This window comes from Ptychodera flava, chromosome 13, assembly GCF_041260155.1.
Source record: "Ptychodera flava strain L36383 chromosome 13, AS_Pfla_20210202, whole genome shotgun sequence".
In the NCBI taxonomy this organism is placed as follows: Eukaryota; Metazoa; Hemichordata; class Enteropneusta; family Ptychoderidae; genus Ptychodera; species Ptychodera flava.
The window spans coordinates 27,148,903-27,170,116 of record NC_091940.1 but is presented as its reverse complement, the minus strand read 5'-3'; the positions used below and the strand labels follow the sequence as shown (position 1 = coordinate 27,170,116).

At 38.3% G+C, this 21,214-nt stretch overlaps 1 protein-coding gene across 8 annotated transcripts in view; it reads right to left on the bottom strand.

Annotated features, from left to right (window-relative positions):
* Window positions 1-1,638: 1,638 nt before the first annotated feature.
* LOC139148017 (serine/threonine-protein phosphatase 4 regulatory subunit 1-like) overlaps window positions 1,639-21,214 on the bottom strand; it is a 67,331-nt gene continuing 47,755 nt past the window's right edge. For 5 of the 8 annotated variants that reach the window (XM_070719278.1, XM_070719274.1, XM_070719276.1 and 2 more), the window contains 12 exons: window positions 19,488-19,553; window positions 16,798-16,956; window positions 15,307-16,326; window positions 14,810-14,995; window positions 14,010-14,171; window positions 13,090-13,190; window positions 10,947-11,067; window positions 10,205-10,314; window positions 9,090-9,250; window positions 8,206-8,351; window positions 7,459-7,524; window positions 1,639-5,567 (listed from right to left, as the gene is read on the bottom strand). In XM_070719278.1, the coding sequence (XP_070575379.1) occupies window positions 7,498-7,524; window positions 8,206-8,351; window positions 9,090-9,250; window positions 10,205-10,314; window positions 10,947-11,067; window positions 13,090-13,190; window positions 14,010-14,171; window positions 14,810-14,995; window positions 15,307-16,326; window positions 16,798-16,956; window positions 19,488-19,553 (2,259 nt within the window). In that variant the 3' untranslated portion in view covers window positions 1,639-5,567; window positions 7,459-7,497. The remainder of the gene's footprint in view (window positions 5,568-7,458; window positions 7,525-8,205; window positions 8,352-9,089; window positions 9,251-10,204; window positions 10,315-10,946; window positions 11,068-13,089; window positions 13,191-14,009; window positions 14,172-14,809; window positions 14,996-15,306; window positions 16,327-16,797; window positions 16,957-19,487; window positions 19,554-21,214) is intronic. The other 3 variants (XM_070719275.1, XM_070719277.1, XM_070719273.1) reach the window with 1 other exon arrangement.

Here is a 21,214-nt window from a genome sequence, read left to right as displayed (position 1 = left end):
CCAAACTGCACAGTGAATTTATCAGGGTATGTCAAATTATATTAATATAAGTATGTGGATTACCAATCTCATTTTTTGCATGAAGTGACCTTCTCAAAAGATATAGTGGAAATTGGCTGAAACAAATTTGATGTTTGAAAATTTTATTCTGTCAGTATTGTAACAGTTACTTTACAATGTTCTGCTCCCTGCATGTTAAGCCTACCGACAGAGCTTTATTCTTAAATGTCTATCAATGATCGTGGTAATGTCATTAAAGATGCATTTTAAACCTCATCCGTATTTCTTGATACAAGGTTTTAGCTAAAATCTTATTAGTGTACTGTGGTCCTCTTATGTTGAGAGAAGTAAATAAAATAGGCATGTTGACATGAGAGATTTTGCCCTTAAACATTTTTCAAGTAACTCATGTCGAACTTTGAACAGCACATAATTTACTGACATAAAAATAACCTTTCTTCACGACGATAGAGGGCGCCCTATGATGTAGTACTGCAGACGAGCAGACCTCAACACTATTATATGACAGCGCACAGTCTCTCCACACACTGTGGGCAGCTTTTAATATTGCAGTGACATTGGGCATGCAAGTAACAAAAGAGGTTGAAGTGGCCACACATGAGATTTGGAGCATTTCAGATTTGTGCTTCTAGAGAGTTCAAAATTAAACTATCCAGTAAAATGCAATTAACAGAAGCAGCTCATTACATCAGACCAACATACAACGATGAATTTTCAATGAAGATGAATGACAAAATTGGACAAGCTTTGCATTATTACAAGCAAAAACTATCAACTGCTGAGGAAATTTCATTTTCTATGTTGCATCTTGGAAAGATATTTTGTTTTTGGAAATTCTTGAGAGATTTCTCCACACACCAACTCTCAAATTGGCGACTTCAGAGTGATGACTATATTTGGAGCTGAAAAACTATCTAACAGAGTGAGACACTGAAACTATGAGAATTTAGTCGCCAATCCCTTGGAACATGAAATCGTTCCTGGCAAAAGATTTTGACGATTGGATTACTGCCCTCAGGCACACAATAGAAAATACCAAATCTGGATGTTATACATGAGACAGAGAGATTGTAAAATTCTGAAAAATAGTTGAGATTTCCTTTGAATCTACATGCATTGAAGAGATTTTAAACTGGCAACAATATACACATTTCATAGGCATGAGTCATGTAAATGCAAGTACTTGCAATTGCTATTTCATTTCACTCTTTGATCTGAAAATGGCTTAGGATACTTGAAATTTTTCTTTCATGTGACCAGTTTGATGTTGCCACACATACAAACATTTATCATTATTTTTCTCCATGCTTGTTAAAAAAATTTGATGACACATCTTGGCAAAGACAATCCTTGTCATGGTCATAATCTCAAAGACGCAAGCTGATAGGTGTTATCCCCATATCTTGTGAATTTTGGCCCAGATCGGAAGGTTGTAGCTGATTGGTGGATTTCAATAATTTCCAGTAACTTAAGGAGTCTGAAACTAAGGCCATCATGTAGCTGTTTGGCAATGATTAATTCAATGGACTGATATTCAGCTACCCAATGAAAGCTACAAGCTTCCGAGATGCTGCGCATTGCAAGTGAATTTCAAGAAGAAGACAACACAGGCAATAGTCTAATTAGAACATTATTTTATTCTCTTGACATATCTGCAGTAAATCGGACAAACACTACAGAATCATATACATATGCACAAATGTGAAATATAGTTCATCCAAACAACAACAAAAAAAGGAGACAAAATTAAAACATATAATTGACAGTCGGGAATATATGTGACCTGTGAGATTTCACCAGGTTTGTAGGACCTCATTTTAATTGGTGACCTGGTTTCCTTAAGGAGTTTAATTTCCAACTTCAAACCCTTGGCCATTGTCTGATAATATGACAAGTCTCTGTATAACTTTCACTCCTACAAGCTGCCCTCTTCTAACAAAAAGATCATGTGTACGGTAAAAACAAGGAACATGCTCACTTTGTTACAACACCAATGCTGCTCAATAAGGCATGCTCACTTAGTTATCCCATTACGAAAACATAAAACTCTTGATTACTCCTGGTTCTGTCATATCATTCAGACATAAAGAGCAGAAATGGTGAACTGTCTCCACAAACACTGCTGCGTCTGATCTTTGTTACTATACTAAAAAGCCATCCAAGATTCAGGGATGATATCCCAGACTAATGCTGATTTGAGGTGAGTTGAGGTAATTGGCACATTACAAGTATTTCCAAAATGGAAGTGAAAATTCATCGCTGCACAATTCATTTAAAGCCTTTGATATTATTTCACTAGAAGTATTTTAGTAAAAGTGAAACAAATCTGATAGAGGCATTGTATGTGATATAATTGAATGAATCTGTAGGCAATATAATTAAAATGAATTTGGAGGCACAGTGACTACAGAAGAGTGGTTGAGAGTCAGGACGGTGAGTTAATAATAGCAGAAGGCACTTTGGTTTATTCTAATGGTCTTTCTTGAACATCGGAACGGACATTCATGCAGACATAGTCTGGATTTGCAGCATGTGTACCTAGTGCAAAGAGTGTAATGGAGTGTTAGCCTGTTTCTTACACACTGTATTAAGAAATGTGATAGGCTGTGATATGAATTTTTCACAATTGATGACAAACACTTTATCCAGCAGTGAGGCTGCTGGAATATCAAAGTCCCACAGACCAAAAAGACCTACCTGACCAACAACTACAACAATCTAAGCATCACAGAATATAAAAAAAATTCTTTCCACTGAAATCATACAGCCAAGCAGAGTGAATTCTGTTGTTAATTTCCATGTGCATTACACTACTTCTCACAGCAGAATGTTGTGGACATATCCTACAAATTGTCATTTTTTTCAATTTTTCATGATTTTGTGAGATGGAACTGTGATGAAAAGTATTCACAACATAATTCTTACATTCCCAGTGTCCAAGATTGATAGATAAACAGACTTGGGAATTCATTATGGAAATTTTTCTGTAAGAAGGCAAAATATGCACCTTTCTTTTAGTGGATGTAAATTTTTAGGATGACTTACAGTAGTTTAAAATTCAGGCAATAGGCACACAGATCATTCTTGGTCACAGAGAAGTGACGAAGCTTTCATCAACTTTGTAATCTGAATGATGAGATATTTTTTTACAAAAGCTTTGAGGCATTTTGTGTACAGCTACTATGTACGGGTCTTAAAAATGGAAAACTCAACAAACCTGAACTGATCTAAGAATCACAGCGCATGGAAAAGTACAAGTTTTGCTTAACACCACAATTACCTACGGCCATGCCTCCCCCCATCCACCCCACCCCCCAATTACCAAATCTGGTCACAAATATTTTGATCTGTGATGCGTAGTATTTTCTGTACAAGAATCTATTGAACAAAGTTGTGTGCCAACCAACAATACCAACCCCCCTCCAGAGACAAAGATAATCATAAACTACAATTCAAAGGCATTGGCAAACAATGACACAAGGAAAAAAATAACTTCAGTAAATAATGGTGGTCTGGTTTGGCATACTGTACAAAAGAGAGAACTGAGAAATTATCACCATACTTCATACAGGCATACTACTGATCATTACCGGAAACTATCCAATATGAGACTGTTAAAAGACAGTTCACAATTTTCATCCCAAAAATAAAACATGGTTATGTTACAGCACACTGGTATACCTCTGCCTCAGGAAAAATCTCGACTCAACAAAGTCCTTTACGCTACATTTTTCTGTATTTAAGTAAATTTTCGAAATGATCACTGAACCAATCGAGGAAAGTGATCACTTTATTGTGAAAGATTTGTCCACACACAAGTCAGTAAAACTGGGTTAATGTACCTGAGATGCTAAATTATTGAAAAAATTGCATACTATGAATGACTCTGATGTTTGGTCGAAACTGTCAGATTCCAAACTTGGGGGGAAAAAAAAACAAATATTGAACAAAACACAACATGTGACATGAATTACAAAAACTTCCATTTCTGAACGAGAGCAGCATGCAGCCCTGTGTACAAAACTCTCACACCCCTCTTTCAATTCCCGCTGACCAATTTCCGCACGTACAGGGGAGAGACAGAAACCAGTCGGCAAACACCTCACTCATTTTTGAAAAGAAAAGGAAAGGAATACACCGTTAGAAATGCTTCCAGGCACACAGTAGAAGATTACATTAAATGTCATGTTCATTTACAATAAGGCACATGGTTTTAGATTTCATTTTCAATCCCATTAAAGATCAACTACATAGTAAGTCAAAGATCCATTGAGTAAAATACTTTGGTAATCTAATAAAGTTCTATAAGAAAGATATAAATGCATTGTCTCTTCCTCCGTCTGGTCAAATTTCACCAGCGCACAACTCTTTTCTCTCCAGTTTCCGTAATCTCTTGAATGCTAGACATCAAAAGGTAAATGAAGACGTGTTTTGACTATGTGTTAATTTCTTTTTTTTAACTGTATTAAAAATACAACTGCTCTAAAAAATTTTTTGTTAATAATTAGCACCAATGGATACTTCGTAATGCCATGATTTCACATGTTCACCTTGAGACTTGATGGTTCTGTTCTTTGAGCAATCTTGGACAGTCACATGATTCTGTGTTTGTTCAAGAGGGTCCGTAAATGGCTAGATTCTCCTCTCAAATTGGCAGAAATGTAATCGAAAGCACACCACAAAGTAATGACAATTGTGCCAATTCACTTGAAATATAAAATCCTAATTTAGTGACATTAGTGAGCAAAAAAGTAATTCACACTGCTGTGCAGGTGTATTTCCGTTCCATCATTCACGACCAACTAATCTTGTGTCATAGTTTTGTGGTAACACATATTGAGAATTGCCCATGCATACCTTGCAAAGTTAAGTCCCTCTGGAGAGACACTGAGAAGATTTTCATGTCATGAGAAAACCGGACCATCCATCCCTTTCATCCCCGTTAGTAATTTAAAGTTTCCTACCCCAGCAATTATAAAGTGAAGAATGTGGTTAAACCAAAATCTGGGAGGGATGAAGGGGATACACTGTGGAAAAATGTATTTTGCATAGTAATAGTAATCTGTGAGAAAATTGCGTAGTTCTAATTGACATATCAGAGTGTGTTTTGCAGACCTCAACTTTCTCAAATGTACACAAGGGCTAATCACGGTGGATATTCTCAACATACCAGATTACCAATTTGTGCTTTCACAATATTTTGAGGAAGAATCTAACCATGCTAATCAAATCCATGATGTAGCTTCAATGTCACAGAAAACAAGTCCCTCACACTATACTTTTTCTCTCTGTCCACAACTCCCAGCTTTTAGGGTATGACGCTGGCACCCCTAGTTTATGTAGTCAGACCTGGCCTATTTTGTGAGAAAACTTGATTTTTTTCTTGTGATGTAGACGATTTAGGAAGACTTCTGGTGGACCATGAATCCGTGAAGACACTTGCGGTGTGTATATTCTGGGCCAACATGATAGCGGTGTGGTTAGAAAACACATCTAAAATGTTGTGGCGTCACTTAATAAGACATCTGGTGCTACACAGGTGGTTCCTGTTGGGAAAGAAAATCATTCATTAGACAAAAAATTATTCACAAAGGATGGTAAAACAGTGAATGAAACATTATGCTGTTTGTGAGATCTCCTGAACAGCTTTTAAACAGTCTTTTTACGCGTCACTGACCTTATGTCTGCTACAAAATTAAAAACACTGGGGACTACGAAAAGCATACTTGTATACTTTTAAAGCTTCAATGGGTGCACGTTTTATTTCACCAAAATCTTAAAATCCTTTTGTTGTTGTTGTACATCAATATTCAGCTTATACACCTCATGGTGAGGTATGGGAAGCCATCAATATGATATTTGGTAAGACATGTGTGGGAGAGTAGTTAGGGCTTTAGACAGACCAATCAAAAATAGAATGGTTCATACTCTCCAGGACTTTTTTCAGGGTGTGTGGTAATCATGCCTATCAAAGGGAGGAGGCAGGAATGGGGAAGATGTGAGAAGGTGAGGCGGGGGAGTACAGATGGAGAGGAGGGGAGTATGGATGAGAGGAGGGGGAGTATGGATGAGAGGAGGAGGAAGTATGGATGAAGGGAACGGGAGTATGGATTGACAGGAGGAAGTATGGAGGGGGAAGTACGAATGGTGAGGAGGGGAAGTACTGATGGAAAGGAGGGGGAAGTACAGATACAGAGGGGGAAGTATAGGTGGGGACAAGAAGACATGGACTGGAAAGAAGTGATAGCTCAGTGTAGAAACCTATCCAGACAATTCTAATTTTAAAGCTGAGATGTATTTATCAGCATCAGTTTTCAATCACACAAAAGTACCATGCTGAATATTGATATGTACTAAAATATACTTTTTCCGCAGATACCAAGTATATATTAATAGAGAAATCTTTGAATGTTGACAAAAATTTAAGCTGATGTTGTATAGTAGGTTAATCCTATCAGGTCATCAAATGGCCAGATAATATATACCATTCTATTACAGAACTATCTACGCAAGTACTCTCTTACTTTTTTTAACTTTTACCCTACAGCCCCATCTCGCTTTAGCTGGGTGAAACCAAAGCATTGACAGCATTGGGGTTTGTCCCAAAGATTTGGGGTGAAATATTACAATTTGAGTTGAATACAACTGATTCTATTCAACTGAAAAAAACTTCTCATCAAAAGCATGCAAAAAGGGTCAGCACACGCATATCTGTTATCATAGGTGTTTGTAACTCCAGAAGTATCAATATGTAACACGCGGCAGGTTCTGCCAGAAGTGATCTGGTTTTATTGACGGTGAACTTTGACTGCCTCATGTAAATCAACATCATACAGTGCACAAATGTCATGAAACCAGGTCCGTCGTGAGATGCAGGAATACTCTATGAACAGCAACCTTGTTTCAACACAACGTTTGATTGTTGTGACTGTCGGGACTTCCGTTGACACTACTGTATCAACAATAGGAAACTGAGTTAGTTCCCTGTTGTCAATAAATGACCAAAAATAATGTGATACAAATTCACAAAGTCCGGTAGTGTCACAGCTGTAAAAATTGACATTTCACAGCTCTGCAGCAATCACTGAACAACCTCGGTTTCTTGAAGATGTGCACTGTACGCTGTTGTCAATCAGTGTACTTTATACTCCCTTCCTGCAAGTCAGATACATGAGTTTCTGAGGCTCATGAAAAGGCGATGAAATCACGGAAAATTCATTGCCCAGTGCTAATCATCATACTTGCATTTAACAACAGCAAACAATGACAAACCATGCTGAACACACTGTTAGCATGCAGCAAATCAACATTTTTCCTAGCAGGGCATGCTGAGTAAATCGGCCAATACTCCAAAAAAATTTAATCCCATGCTGGTTTTAGCTATCTTGGAAAGACCACTAGATGGATTAAGATACAGTGAAAGTTTGAAACCCCCACCTTTTGTATGTGTGTGTGAACACACCTGCTTATAACCCATCAGGCTAAATGCTTTTTTAATTTACCCTACAAAGAAGAGTTGAGGAGGCCCTGGTGAATAAAAAAAAATCGCTAGGAAGGAAAACTTTACAAGATGAAGAGTATATAGATCAGAGTGACACATGGAAAAACAAAGAGACGTGAACCCATGCAAAGAGATTGTGTGAATTTCGCAAGGGTAGACATAACAAGTAAATTACTGGTTTGCTACAATGTATCATTTTATCTGTAGTAACGAAGTCTGGGTCTGGGTTCGTCAATCAACATGTGTTTAACCCTGACTCTATTTTTCCTAAGGCTCATGCGCGTCCTTTTACATACTTGGAGAGCAAGTAGCTGTGTTTAGTTTCCACTGTGTTATGTCTTCAGCTCATATATCAAGAAATGTCTCCGGGTAGACAAGAATCAATGGATGGCCCCTGTAACCCTTTTGAAAAGCAAACACTCTGTGAGAAACTGGGCAATAATTTCTTGTTTCCTATTGTTAAACATTGGAGCTCTTCTTTGCATGAGTTGGAAGTCTCATCAGCGTCGATGCTGCCCATCGTTTGCACCATGGTGAGCACCAGAAAAACTGAATGAAGACATGGTACGGCACAGAATTTTTCAAAGAAAAACCTGCTTGTTTGGAACATGAGAGCAAACAAGGTACACAAAAGTAGGTTGAAATACGCTGAAGGGTATTCACAGCATTTGTGACAGACTTACATCCAGTTCCATGTCTGAGAAGTTGATGTAGGCGTTATTGGAACACGTTGCATAAAACCTGACATCTCTGTCCGAGTCCTCTCTCAGCTGTGCTATCACCTTCTGCAGTGGTTCTTGCTCAGGATTATCTTTACTATTGAAGTATTCTGAAAAGATTTCAAATAAAATTTGACAGTGGAAAATATTATTAAGATGACCTACCATAAGGTAAGAGGAACAATGCTTTCTAAATTAACTAGCAGAACATCTTTCATCACAAGTAATTTGATATTTATCCATTTCCAGTGCATCTATAAATAACATCAGTAACCATTCTATCAATAACTAATCATGTGAAAGCATATACGGTATATTTTTTGCTTTCCACTAGTGTGTTTATCATACAGTATAATATCCTAAATAGACACATCATCAAATACAAGTATAAATTTGGACAAGCCTTGGGAAGATGGTAATGAGTGGCTCTGATAACCGGTGACCTGAAAAGCCTTAAATGTCAACATTTAGTCTTTCAAGTGCGTGTGATTACTTCTGAGTGCTCTTGATAGTCACGCCATATCAGGCAAACAACAATACAATGTCAAGCTTTACATGTAACGTACGCAAATTGCCCACTTTCTTGCTCATCAAATATTCAGTAATTGTTGCCCTTGTGTATACAGGGCAATTTGTATTTTCAGCTAATGTTACTTTTTCTGTCAAAAAATTTACTGATTCCATTTGAAGTACCTTCTGAACAAATTTCAAAACCATGCCTATAATATGAGAAAATTTCTAAACCATTATGATGTTATTCTGACCATAGACATGACAGTGAAATGACACACGTATTGCACAGGGTGTGCCTGTACAGGGAACTGAATACAAGCTGACAGCCAACTCACCTGATGGTATGATATGCTGAGCCAGAAGACGAGCAACAGCAATGCGTACATTGGGTACATTGTCGGTGGAGAGTTTGATCAGCTGTGGTAGTAGTTCCGATACAAACTGCTTATTCGTGATGGCTTCTTCTGCCAGCAGGTTCTGACAAAGGTGTGCAAACCTGAAAGGTGCGATTTCAACACAGAGTTAAGGTAGTTAGCACAGTGAAAATGAAAGACTCGAAACTTTTGCACAAACTTTCCCAACAAGCAAATTTTCGACCATTCTCTTTCAAAATCAAGAATGAAAATTAGGTAACATGCAAATTTTGGTTCTACAGAAAGAAATTACTCAATATTTACAAATATTTGAAATTCAAAATGGTGACTATCCTTGTGGTATCTCTATGGGGGAAAATAAAATTCCTGATTTTCACACAAAATTAAGCAGTTAACAATTTTATTTACTGCATAAGCTTCAAAATGAGAACCCACAAGTGGTGGGCCAAAGGAATATAGTAAAAGCGTGAGAGTCAGAATATCTGTTGCCGACACGCATGAAGGTAGGCTATTATTACTCGTCTAAATCTCTTTGTAGGATTGTCCAGCTGGACATTACTGTGGTCACTACTGTCAAACGCTACTTGCTTCTAGACTGAAAATTTTCGGAGTTTGTAACAGAATCTTGGGGGCAGATTGTAGCAAGTCAGATACATGAGTTTCTGAGGCTCATGAAAATGCAATGAAATCATAGGAAATCATTGCCCAGTGCTAATCATCATACTTGCCTTCTTGTTAAAACATAGAAAACTTAGTGTGTATTACACTAAACTCTACATTTTGCAGATTTTGAGAAAATGGGGGAAATTATCCATGACTAACTATCCATAAATATTTTTAAAGTCTCCTTGTATTTAATTTGCACCCTTCTTGCATGGCATACATGTAACATTGCATACTATTAACATCATTCATTTTGCTTTTCAAAGACATGACTTTTATTTCTTTGCTTAATCTGATCCGAGCATGTTCATTTGCTCAAAACATTTCTTGAGAAGGAACGGATCAGCGACCAACGTACGCAATCTCCATGTGCATGCCAACTTCTCTAAGAATAACAACATATCTTCACTTACGTCTGTCTGCCGAACCATCTGGTACTTTGCGCATATCTATTGACAATGTCATCAATGAATCGTCTGTAGAGGGCGCCATCTTCATTGACCTTTTTCAAAGTCACGCTCAACTGAAATGAAACGGAATTATACATCTTATTTATACATCTTATTTCACCCCTTTCTTCCCCTACGAGACCAACCAGCCTGAACACATTAAGCATCTACCTGTAATGAACACTAAGACATTTAAACAATCAGTGTCCAAAGAATGGTCAAGCATGTAAAAGTGCAAGTCAGATACATGAGTTTCTGAGGCTCATGAAAATGCAATGAAATCATAGCAAATCATTGCCCAGTGCTAATCATCATACTTGCCTTGTCAGAAAATTATTTTTAGAACTGTTGTTTAAAAAATATGCTCTCTCACATACTTCTGATGGTTTATACTAATAGTAGCCATAAAATGAGAGGAATTGCTCAGAGACAAAGAGCTTTATTGTCTTACATCAGATTTGCATGAAATCAGTTGGGCAAAACTGAACAAGGGCGGGCCCACAATGGACAATTTCACAAGTTCAAATAATCCTAGGGGGCCGAATACCTGCAAAGAGCTTTGGGACAACCCTTTAGAAAACCTGCCCTTTTCATAATGAAGAGAGGGCCCACTGTTCTTCAGGTACACCAGAAGTTGATTAGAATGTGACTAACTTATGATTTACTGCCTTCAAATAGTAGAGTCTAAGTAATCTGATGTACTCACCAGTTTATAGGCTAGAATTCTGACCTCTGCGACCCTGTCACCTGCTAAAGCTATTGCTATGGGAAATATATTCTCAATGACATCACTGGGCTGGTACAAGTCACACAGGAGTATGAGTTGCCTGCAATAAAAACGAGGCACAACTATTTGTTACTGCAAGAGCGTCAAACTCACTCGGCACAGGTGCTGAAATACTTGGTCGTGTTCTGGAACTTTGGACGGCATAATTGAAAGGTTGGGGTTACGCTGATGTTAGTGTGCTGCTCTGTGTCACCATTCCTTGAAGTTACACATGATCTATGGAATTCGTGGTTCAAGGAACAGAGGAAGACTATTTTCAAGGGTTTACGGGGACTTGGAAAATGCAGTTTTGTTGTACGGCAAAGTGTCTTAGCTGACACGCACTGTGGGACACCGTACCGTTTTATCAGAATTTACTGAGAAATTTGCAAGCCTGCCACTGAGAGAACAATTCATTATGATTACAGAAAAAGGCTATAAATACAAAATTAAACCACTGACCCAGGAATTCTTTGCTTATTTATGAAAGCAAAAGTATGTGCATGGAAATATAGAAAGTTCAGAAAAAATATGGCAGTGATTGAGGATAAGTGTCATTGAGCTCTCAACACACTAATGAAAACTATGGGTTCTTTGGTCATGCTAGACTTCAATTCATGGAAACACTAAGCTTCATACACATTGTTCAATTTCATAAGAGAGAAGATACTGTCAATTTTTGATGCTACATTTGATAAACTGCAGTGGAGTGGCAGGGCTGTTCACAACAGGCAACTCACAAGTCAAAGCAAGTTACCCTGTCGGCCAATAGCACACAAACATGTAGGCTACACACACTGATGAAGAGGTCATGCTTTGCCGGTCAGACCGGGTGTAACCCAGGAAGGTCACAACAAGTGCAACAACACCCTGCTGAGTTCACAGGTATGCACCCATGGAAAGGTCAGCCGTTGGTATGTTAAAGGTCAATGATTGGAAACTCAGTTTGGTAAAACAGATCAGACACATTGAGATAAGGAGAAAGAGCAAAGAATGCAAACGGCAACCATGTGCAACACAGTATACCCTTGATCTTGGGGGGGCAAATGTCCTCAAGTGACCTAGCCGTTGTGACGGTTCACTGATGGTACAAAGTGCTACATGTGAACTGAATTACCGTAGATATATAACCCTGTCTGTTGACTGGTGGTAGTGTCTAGACTGGACATATCAACTCTTTCTTCATAAAGTCTGGTATTGTGTGGTAGTGGTGGTGGAATCCACTATCAATCACAGAGTGAATATTGTACACCTCTTTCACAGCAAATTTTTTTTGTGGCCTGCCAACTCATAAACACCCTTTTGTTAAAGACTACCTACATCATTGAACTCTATCCTAGTCATGACAGAGTATTATTGATCTGCAAGTCTATAAATGCAAGAACTCCTTGAATCATGCATGTCTAACATGGTTTGTGAACCTTAAAACCATTTACAAACTCATTACAATTCAGTAACGCTATTCCTACATTCAATGATATCTCTCTCTCTCCCTAACAAAATTGAGATGAAATATAACTGGCAAAAGTTAAATTTCGCAAATGTACATAGTATTATCAAATTAGAAAACAAACAAAACGAGTCATCAAATCTGCTCTGTGTTGTGTCATAGAAATCCCGGACTGCCTGAAAAATCGTCCCAGCTGTTGCTGACATGACACCTACATATCTCATTTTGCAAAACGTCCAAAATTCAACAGCTGCGAATGAAATTAGTCAATGATCTCTTGGTTGTTGAAACTATCTCTATTTGGTCCCTGACGGGATAGCACTCTGAGTCCAAAAGATGGTTTCTTATTTTATAAACTGATGACATTCGCTTCTCTTATAATATCAAAGACTATCACGTCTCATAAGTAGCAGACTACGTTCAGATGAATTCTTGGAGGACAAGTTGAACAGAAGCAGATAGTACTTGCCCTCATTCTTAATTAAGACTTCCCCTATCAGAGCCTGATAAGTGTTGTCTAATATCCAATGACACGGTACCAAGTTTCAACCAGGTGGTGGTCTTATCATAAGCAGGTGCAATGCAGACTGAACATGGTAAAGGGGGTAGAGACAATAAGGATTTATCACTTACACAGCCAGTTCTTGTCTAAACCTCCAGTTTCTTTGGTTGTCTGTTTGAAGGAAGTCTGTCAGCCGTATTAAGTATTCCTTTCTCAACTCCGGTTTCAGCAGCTGAAACGGAAAAACGATGGGTTGATGGTCCAGGTCCAACGATGGTGACAGAGACACAGGGGAATGAGTGAAATATTTCTGAAAGTGCTTTTCTTTTTAATGTGTGTACTGCATGACACCGACGATGACCATTGAATTGAAAAGCCCTGGGTTTCCTACTCAGGCATGCAACTCTGTAGTCATTATAAAGTTGATGTACTCTGACCTGGCAAGACACATGCTGTTGTGAAAGTGTATCTGAAGAACAGCAAAACAACTTCTCTACATTGAATACAGTTTTCATGAGTCAATACAATAATTGTTTCTGGCTGGCAATCACTTGTATAGGAGGCATACTTTTAGCATGGTAAACATGTCGTTCTAAATGTGTACTTGTCATGTAGTAGTCTGTTTTTCACTAAATTTGGAATATTTCGACATATTTCTCTAATTTCATCTCATCAAGAATATGGCCCTACAACCTTGACTTTTAAATTGGACAAAAAAAACAATCCTGTAAGGTAATTACTTGCTAAACAGCCTTCTATTTTCAGCTACTTTCCCAATTTTTTTGGCTGTTGCTATGGTAACACAGCATCTGTCAATGAAGCTGAAACCAATGTCAATTATAAATCACAGAGAATTGTGTGTCATATCACATCATGGAAATTTGGTAAGCCCTGTCACTCACTTGGAGTTTATGAAAGTAAATTCCTCAGAGTCCTGGGCATTGAGCAATATGCGGTACCCATCATTTTCATGAATAATGGATCTCGCATGAATGATCTTCCGCACAATCAGAGCACGCATTTGATGCAGTTGCACGCAAAGACAACTCACCTTCAGAAAATCTGCTAGATGTTTCAGCACACCGATTCTAACTTCATCGAGATCTCTCAGGAAGCCGTTGAAGACAGGCACCAGATCTGACGAGGTGAGCTGATCTCCGAGAATGACGGCCATCTCATGAATTGAAAATGCTAACGTTCGTCTCACTTTCCACTGCAAAATTCATGAACACAAATGGAAGTATGTCATATTCCCCCTTGAATCAGTCAGCTTGGCAGCTTAACTTCGGTACCTTGATAAAACTATAACCACTTGAATGTGAACAAGGATGACAAATAACATCCTTAAATTTAGAATTGTAAAATTTTTTCACTTCCCTTTTAAAGTACATTATTTCCAAAGACAGAAAGTCTGCAGTTTTAACCTTTCCTTCAGAAAACGAAAAAAATATTTGGCCTTTTCAAGTGACATGATTATCAATTGTCAAATTTTTAAAAATTTTACTTTATGTTTACCCATGGGCAACATTGTAATAAGTACCAAATACATGACAACCATACAGCATAATATGAAGGCATTTGTTGGCCATATAAATTAAAGCATTCCTTTTCCAAGAATAGCTTGACTGCACAGGCTCAGCACCAAGGAAAGCAGTACTTGACATCTTGTACATATATAAATTGCTTGAGTGACCCATGGTGATCTCAGAATACCACGTGAGCAGCGTGAGATGAGATTTTTGAAGTCATTTGCCGAGGCCTGTTCCCCCCATACAAACTGATTACTTTGGGACCGTGATAGAAGGAACATGTCTGGCAAAGAAAGCATGGCGTGTGATGTATGCTCTTTACCTGCATGTCAGACGCCAAGGTCTCGTAGATGTCTTTTATGCAGTGCCAGTTACGTCTTCCAAGAGTGTATGCAACGCCCGGTAAGCTGAAGGCACAGTGTTTGGCAATTTCTGTGTCCACGGCCTGAGCCCGAAGGGGATCTATCATGGAGAGGTAGTGCTCTAGCAAGTCTGATGGAATCACGTCCTAGGGAATGGAAAATCGTGAAAAGAAAAAGGAAAACAATTACAAATTGATGATGCGAATCAAAAACATATTCTCCGTTCGCTGCATGTGGGTGAGTATGCATATCTGTATGCGAGTGTACATATCAAAATAAATTTGCACATAAGCAAGCTTTTCATCTATCACTATAACATCTCTTACTTCAGGTTGAATGGTGTCGAGCTCCATCTCCTTAAATTTTGCCACAGTAAACTAACTCAACGTGTGACTGAATGACTAACATATCTTAGCATTTGAACTATGACCTCTGAACTCCTGCCTCTGACACTCACCTGTTTCCTACATTTGTCTTCATATGAGCTGTCATCACTTTCAGTTTCACTTCCATCGTACATGTCTTGAACGACCCCATTGACAAAGGTCATATTGGTTGCTTTTTCATTGAGTGTCTGTGATATCACTTGCTCACTCCCTATGTTAGGGACAGTCTCTGTCAACTCAGTGACTTCATTCACACTCGCAGTGTGCAGTTTCTTTTCTGCGCTTTCTACATTGCCTTCCTCCGTCTCGCTAACACTGGCAGTCTGAGGGTTTTCAACGCTAGCTTCTTGGACCTGGTGTTCAACACCCGTGCCGGCCTCGGGCGTCTGCTCGTTTGCTGGGCTCAAGTTGACCTCTGACACCTGCTCCGTGACCTCTGACACTGTGTTTGTCGCATTTGAATCTTCCGCTGGCTGGGAGTCCTGAGCACTACTAGCATTTTCGGAGCTGCTACGGTCAGAGTCATTATGTGATTCTTCAGATTCCCCTATTGTAATTTCTGTCGTACTAGTGTAAATGTCGTTTTCGTCATCGCTTTCCGTACCTAATTGTTCAACTTTTAAATCTATTGTCGGTAGTGGATTTCGCCAATACTGGAACGTATTGTACTCATCCATTTTCTTATCCGAGTGATCTTCGTCTCCTAGAGAAAACGCTAGCTCTCCAACTCCAACACGAATATTCTCCTCCTCAAGATCATTGGCTTCATCCGTACTGTCATTCAACGCACTGGCATCCTTGTTAAGAAATATCACCGTGCTGGTCGTACCGGTGTTCTCATCAATTTCCATGAACGTGGGATGATTCTGCTGGGGTGATTTGTGGTGCTTTTGGTTTTTTTGGTGGTGGTGGTGACGATTCCTTTTGTTTTGGTTATCTACCGTGGTAGTTTCTACTTCAGGAGTCCTAATCAAGTCCTCATCAAATTTCACTGAATGTGAGGCATCCTGATTTAACGCAAGACCCGTTCTGCCCGGATCGGCAAAGGTTGAAATGAAAGGACCTAATGCCTGGAAAGCCGCCATACGGACCTGAAAGAAGACAAGTATATTGAGTACATCCTGGCAAGAATTTTATTCATGAGTTGTCCATCTGCTTTTGGTAATACTTAATTTTTGTTGCTTTATAAAATATATCCCTGTCAATTTTTTTTTCTGTTTGCTGAAATTTTGATTAATAAAAAGTATAGCCAATGAGATGTAATATACACTTGGTCAAAAATTATCAAAAAATTTCGAAAAATTAATAAAAGTTAGTGAAATGTTGTGCGAAAATTTTGGTGGGAAAAATTACTGCACTCAAACGGTTAATCCTTTTTTTCACAGAGCTGAACCTCAAGGCATCTTTGAAATAATGAGAAATTCAAGTTGTAATAGTAAGCGTGATTTTGACATAGAGGTCTCTCTGATTTATCCATGCCTGCTAATAAGGTTTCTCCTTGACCTAGAGCTTGACCGCACGAAACAGAGTGAAATAGCAAGACCAATGAACAAGATACATACCCATCTTGACTGGTCACATAAAAGCCGGACAAAGACAGGTGCTAAATCTTCTTTCCGTTTTTCATGACTAACAGACAGTGAAACTTGAGTAAAACACTCAGCGCAAGCCTTGCGTACGCCCCACACTCCATCTTCACATAGATATTCAAATTTTTCCAACTGAAACAGACAAAATTTCATCAACATCGTGTTTTACTGATGACTCAATAAATTGAATTGATAGGAACGAGTAATAATATTTGTCGCTTATGCTGCCGAAAAAGTATTTTGAAATCAACTGAGTGTAATTACTGCTAGGCATAGCTCTATTCCTTAGAGACTATGTTATGACCGTGTTTTCAGACAATACTGTTGACAGATTTCTGTACTGTTCAAAGGACAGTTGATATTTACACAGAAAAAGAGTATGACGATGATGTGACAGACAGAAAATGCATACTGCATTCAAATGCGTGACTATCAATCTGAAAATAGACCTACAACAAAACAACCAAGTAAACACTGGATTGGACTGTTATGCTACACATAAGGAAAGTCTCCTTTGTAAGGCTTGCACTTCCCTTACAAAAAGGTTTGGCAATCCCAATATCGAACAATGGATTTGCAGCAAAAAATTATGAAAAATATATTTAGGTCTAGTCGCTGGTATTGTTGAAATATTTACTTACACTAGAACGTAGCAGAAAGACATGTGTAAATGAGTTTTAAGATTAGAAACACTTTGACACATAAGATCACTCTTATTATGTTTAAAAGTCTTAGTGGGAGGTGTCCTGATCATTTCTTTAAGTAATTGGAAGACAGTCATGTTTCAAAGGCGTGCTCCAAAAACTGCTTTCAATGAGACATGCTACAAAACATACTATTATCATCACAGTTTTGAGCCTTTTGCTCGTACTGTGTGTTGTGACATGAACTTCCCTACATTACTAACTCATTTCACTGTTCAATCATATTTTTTAAATGTCAGCTGAAAATGTATCTTTTAAGAATTACCAGATTTCATTTGTGATTTTTTTTTATTGACATGTACACAGGAGCGAGACAAGTGGAGTATAACTCTTCCTAAATATAAGCAATGATAATAATTATCATAATACATAGTATCTGTAGAAATGGACAAACAGAAATCAAAGACACAATGTACAAAACTACACTTTGAGTTCATTACCCAATAACATGGGGTACAAAAACTTCTACAACAGAACTATAGCAAATGACCCTCAGTGAAGCACACACATTGAAAATCAACATCCAAGCAATTGAAGGAATTTTGTCACCATGTCTTCAGGTTTATCATGGAATTCTCCAAGCAATCCCTGCGGCATAAAACTTGACAGGAATTTGATCTGCAAAATCACTGAATAAAACATAACCGATGCAAAAGGACATCCATTCCTCGGACTGTAGACTCTTCAGACAGATATGGTCTATTGAGACCACATGGAGAATTTATTAATGAACTCCTCCATATGGCTCTCAAGAGACCATGGCTGACTGATGCTATATTTCTTCCAGAATGTGGAGACTGTTCCTGATTACGGTCTGTATCTGCCTTTTATCGCTTTATAGCACTTTCGCCCCTTCCCCTCTGAACACAAATACATCAACATACTCAGTCATGACAGACAGACAGATACACAACTGTTTTTTACTAGAGATCCAATAAACATCATCTGTTTCTGTACAATTTCAGGGGAACACATCAGGATGCAGTCACCATGAATTTAACCCTGCCGTAGGTTGGGCAAAATTTGCAGACCTCGAAACTGATGGTGCTTGTGCTGATGGCCATCTAACATCTAAACAGCTTTCTGGCAGAGCCAGGCAAAACCTGAGGAAAGTTGAAGGAAGGTCTCCAATCCATTTCTACACCTTGTTACAACAACTGGAGAACAAAAACCAAGTTGAAGATGTGACCTACTGAAGACTCATGAAAGCATAGGGAGGAGATGTTAAGAAAACATCCTCCATATGGCTCTCAAGAGACTCCAGCCGGCCTAGGGGTTTTCTACCTGTACTGATACCTGTCTGTTGATTAGCACACAATTTGGCCTATCCCTATAACTTGTCCAAAGATTTTGGAAGGCACACCGATTATGGATATGGTGATAGTAATCTACTGCAGTATACCATTTAAAGAGAAGGTAGATCACTACGAATTTAGCACATGGCATCTGTGAGAGGAATTTTACTATGTAGTTAACTTTTGTGTCAAAAACTGTAATGAGGCAGTGATTGCTCAGTAGGCTAGCATTTTCAAAAGATTCATCAATTCCACTGTGACCTTGACTTTCAAAGTTCGATTGTGACCTTGCCTTCCCAAATTGACCTAAGATTGACTTAAGTGCCTATATTTGATGATGTCATCACTGAATCACACAACTTAACTGGGTTTTTTTGCTACGTCTACACTTCTTTTGGTTTGATAGTACTGATATGAAATTCTTGCATGTCTGGAAGAATAGATGGCGTCAGGATATAGTTCATAAACTTGCAGTTGAAAAAAACTATCAAACTTGCAGTTGAAAGAAAAAAAGACTATCCACAAAGATTAACAGCCTTTATCACAATGAACATAACTACAACAGCTGGCGGGATGCACCTTTATATGCCTTTTTCTGCATCCAGGATTATGTGAAAGCACACAAACATACAACCAACTCACACAACTCTCAATACAAACTCACCAAAATATCTTCAGTGTGCTTGCTTCCAACCACGGAGCAAATGTCGCCAAAGTTTGCAGCACACACCTGTAAGCACAAGATTGTCAAATAATTCATTGGTTTAGGAAAACTAAAAGAGAAACGTTCCGTAAATCCTGCAACAAACTTGTTACATACATAGATAATATCAACACCATGTTGTGAAATCAGAATAGCTGAAGCATAAGTCTGTCTGTCCACTTTTCCTTTCCTGCAGTACTTGTAAATGCTACTAACATTTTCCCAGTCATCAAAAGAAATCATGTCTCTATGTATTAAAACTGTATTCCTGAAGGCTGAATGACAGCAAAGGCTCTGATTGGTGAAAACCATTTTGCTTTTCAGACACAAAGGTCATGTGCAACAGATACAGCCCAACAAATAGCAAAATGTACACTACTCCTTGCAAGATGAATTAGTTTCCTCTTGTCATCACAATTAAAGGTCCATCATTTTTTTTTCAAGCATGAAGTTTTGTTCAGGATTTTACATCATATTTTTATTGTACAAGACTGAAGCTAAACTCACATTTTAATAACAGTACTGGCAGAGATAAAGCTGCATTTAAAGCACTATAAAATATAACTTTTTATCTGGCATCCTTTTTTAACAAATTAAGCTTTGTCTGTTGGTTTGCAAATTTAAGATGCCGTTTATTTAATCTTTGCCTTATATTAACTATGGTAAGGATGTCTTTTCAGCAAAATCAAAAACCTACTAATTGCAATGAAAGTCCACAAACACCAACAGAAACATGCAGCTTATTCAAAATGTTTTACGGCACTCCCTACAAATATTTGAGCTCGGTTGCTACACTGGGCCTATGCCAAAAGTTACTGTTTGACGAAAAGCTGTTGTAATGTAGCAGACACAGTCCTAGACAGTTGGTGAGAAGTCAAGCAGTGCATAGAGTTACATCAGTTTGAAGAGTTCAGGTACACAAATATTTACTTGACAAGTCTAGTGTGCTTTGTAGGTCAATACTTTCATTCCCATTACCCTGTTACAAGGGTTTAACCCAATGCCCTGAGAACAGTTCCACATATAACCGTTTAACAATGGGTATGAGGGCCAAACCATGGCGGTGAAAGAGTTAATGAACTGTCAAAATTGTCTGTCAGCTGTTCTGCACATTAGGCCTCATGGCTGCCTTGTGACAATGTCAGTAGTAATGTTACCAGACAAATGTAAGAAAAAACCACACACACATAATAACAATGTTACTTTCACAGCACACAAACACATCTTGAGAAAACAATACATCATTCCATGTTACAGGATTCTTAGTTCCTCACAGAAAAGAAGTTGAGCAGGCAAATCGACAGAGTACTAGCCTTGAAAAAGCTGCTGCCTTTCTTAGGTACCTTGGAGGTCATAAAAGAAAGAGAGGACAAGAGACATAGGTGGAAGAAGACAGACTTGGTATCAGCACACAAATTAACTTTTTTTTTAACCCCTGACCTTTTTGAAATCTGGATACAAATGTGCATTGCTATGTAATGACCTTTGACCTACATGACCCCATGGTATATACAAGGTGGCAACCCATGATGATGTCCAACTTGCTTCAAAACAACTGATAAAGTCAGTGGATAGACTATGTTTGTATAACGCCGTAAATATGGGACAAGTTGAGACAGCCTCACAATAGATCTCCAAATATTGACATGGTTTACCAACATCAACTGATACACTTCATACTCTTGAAT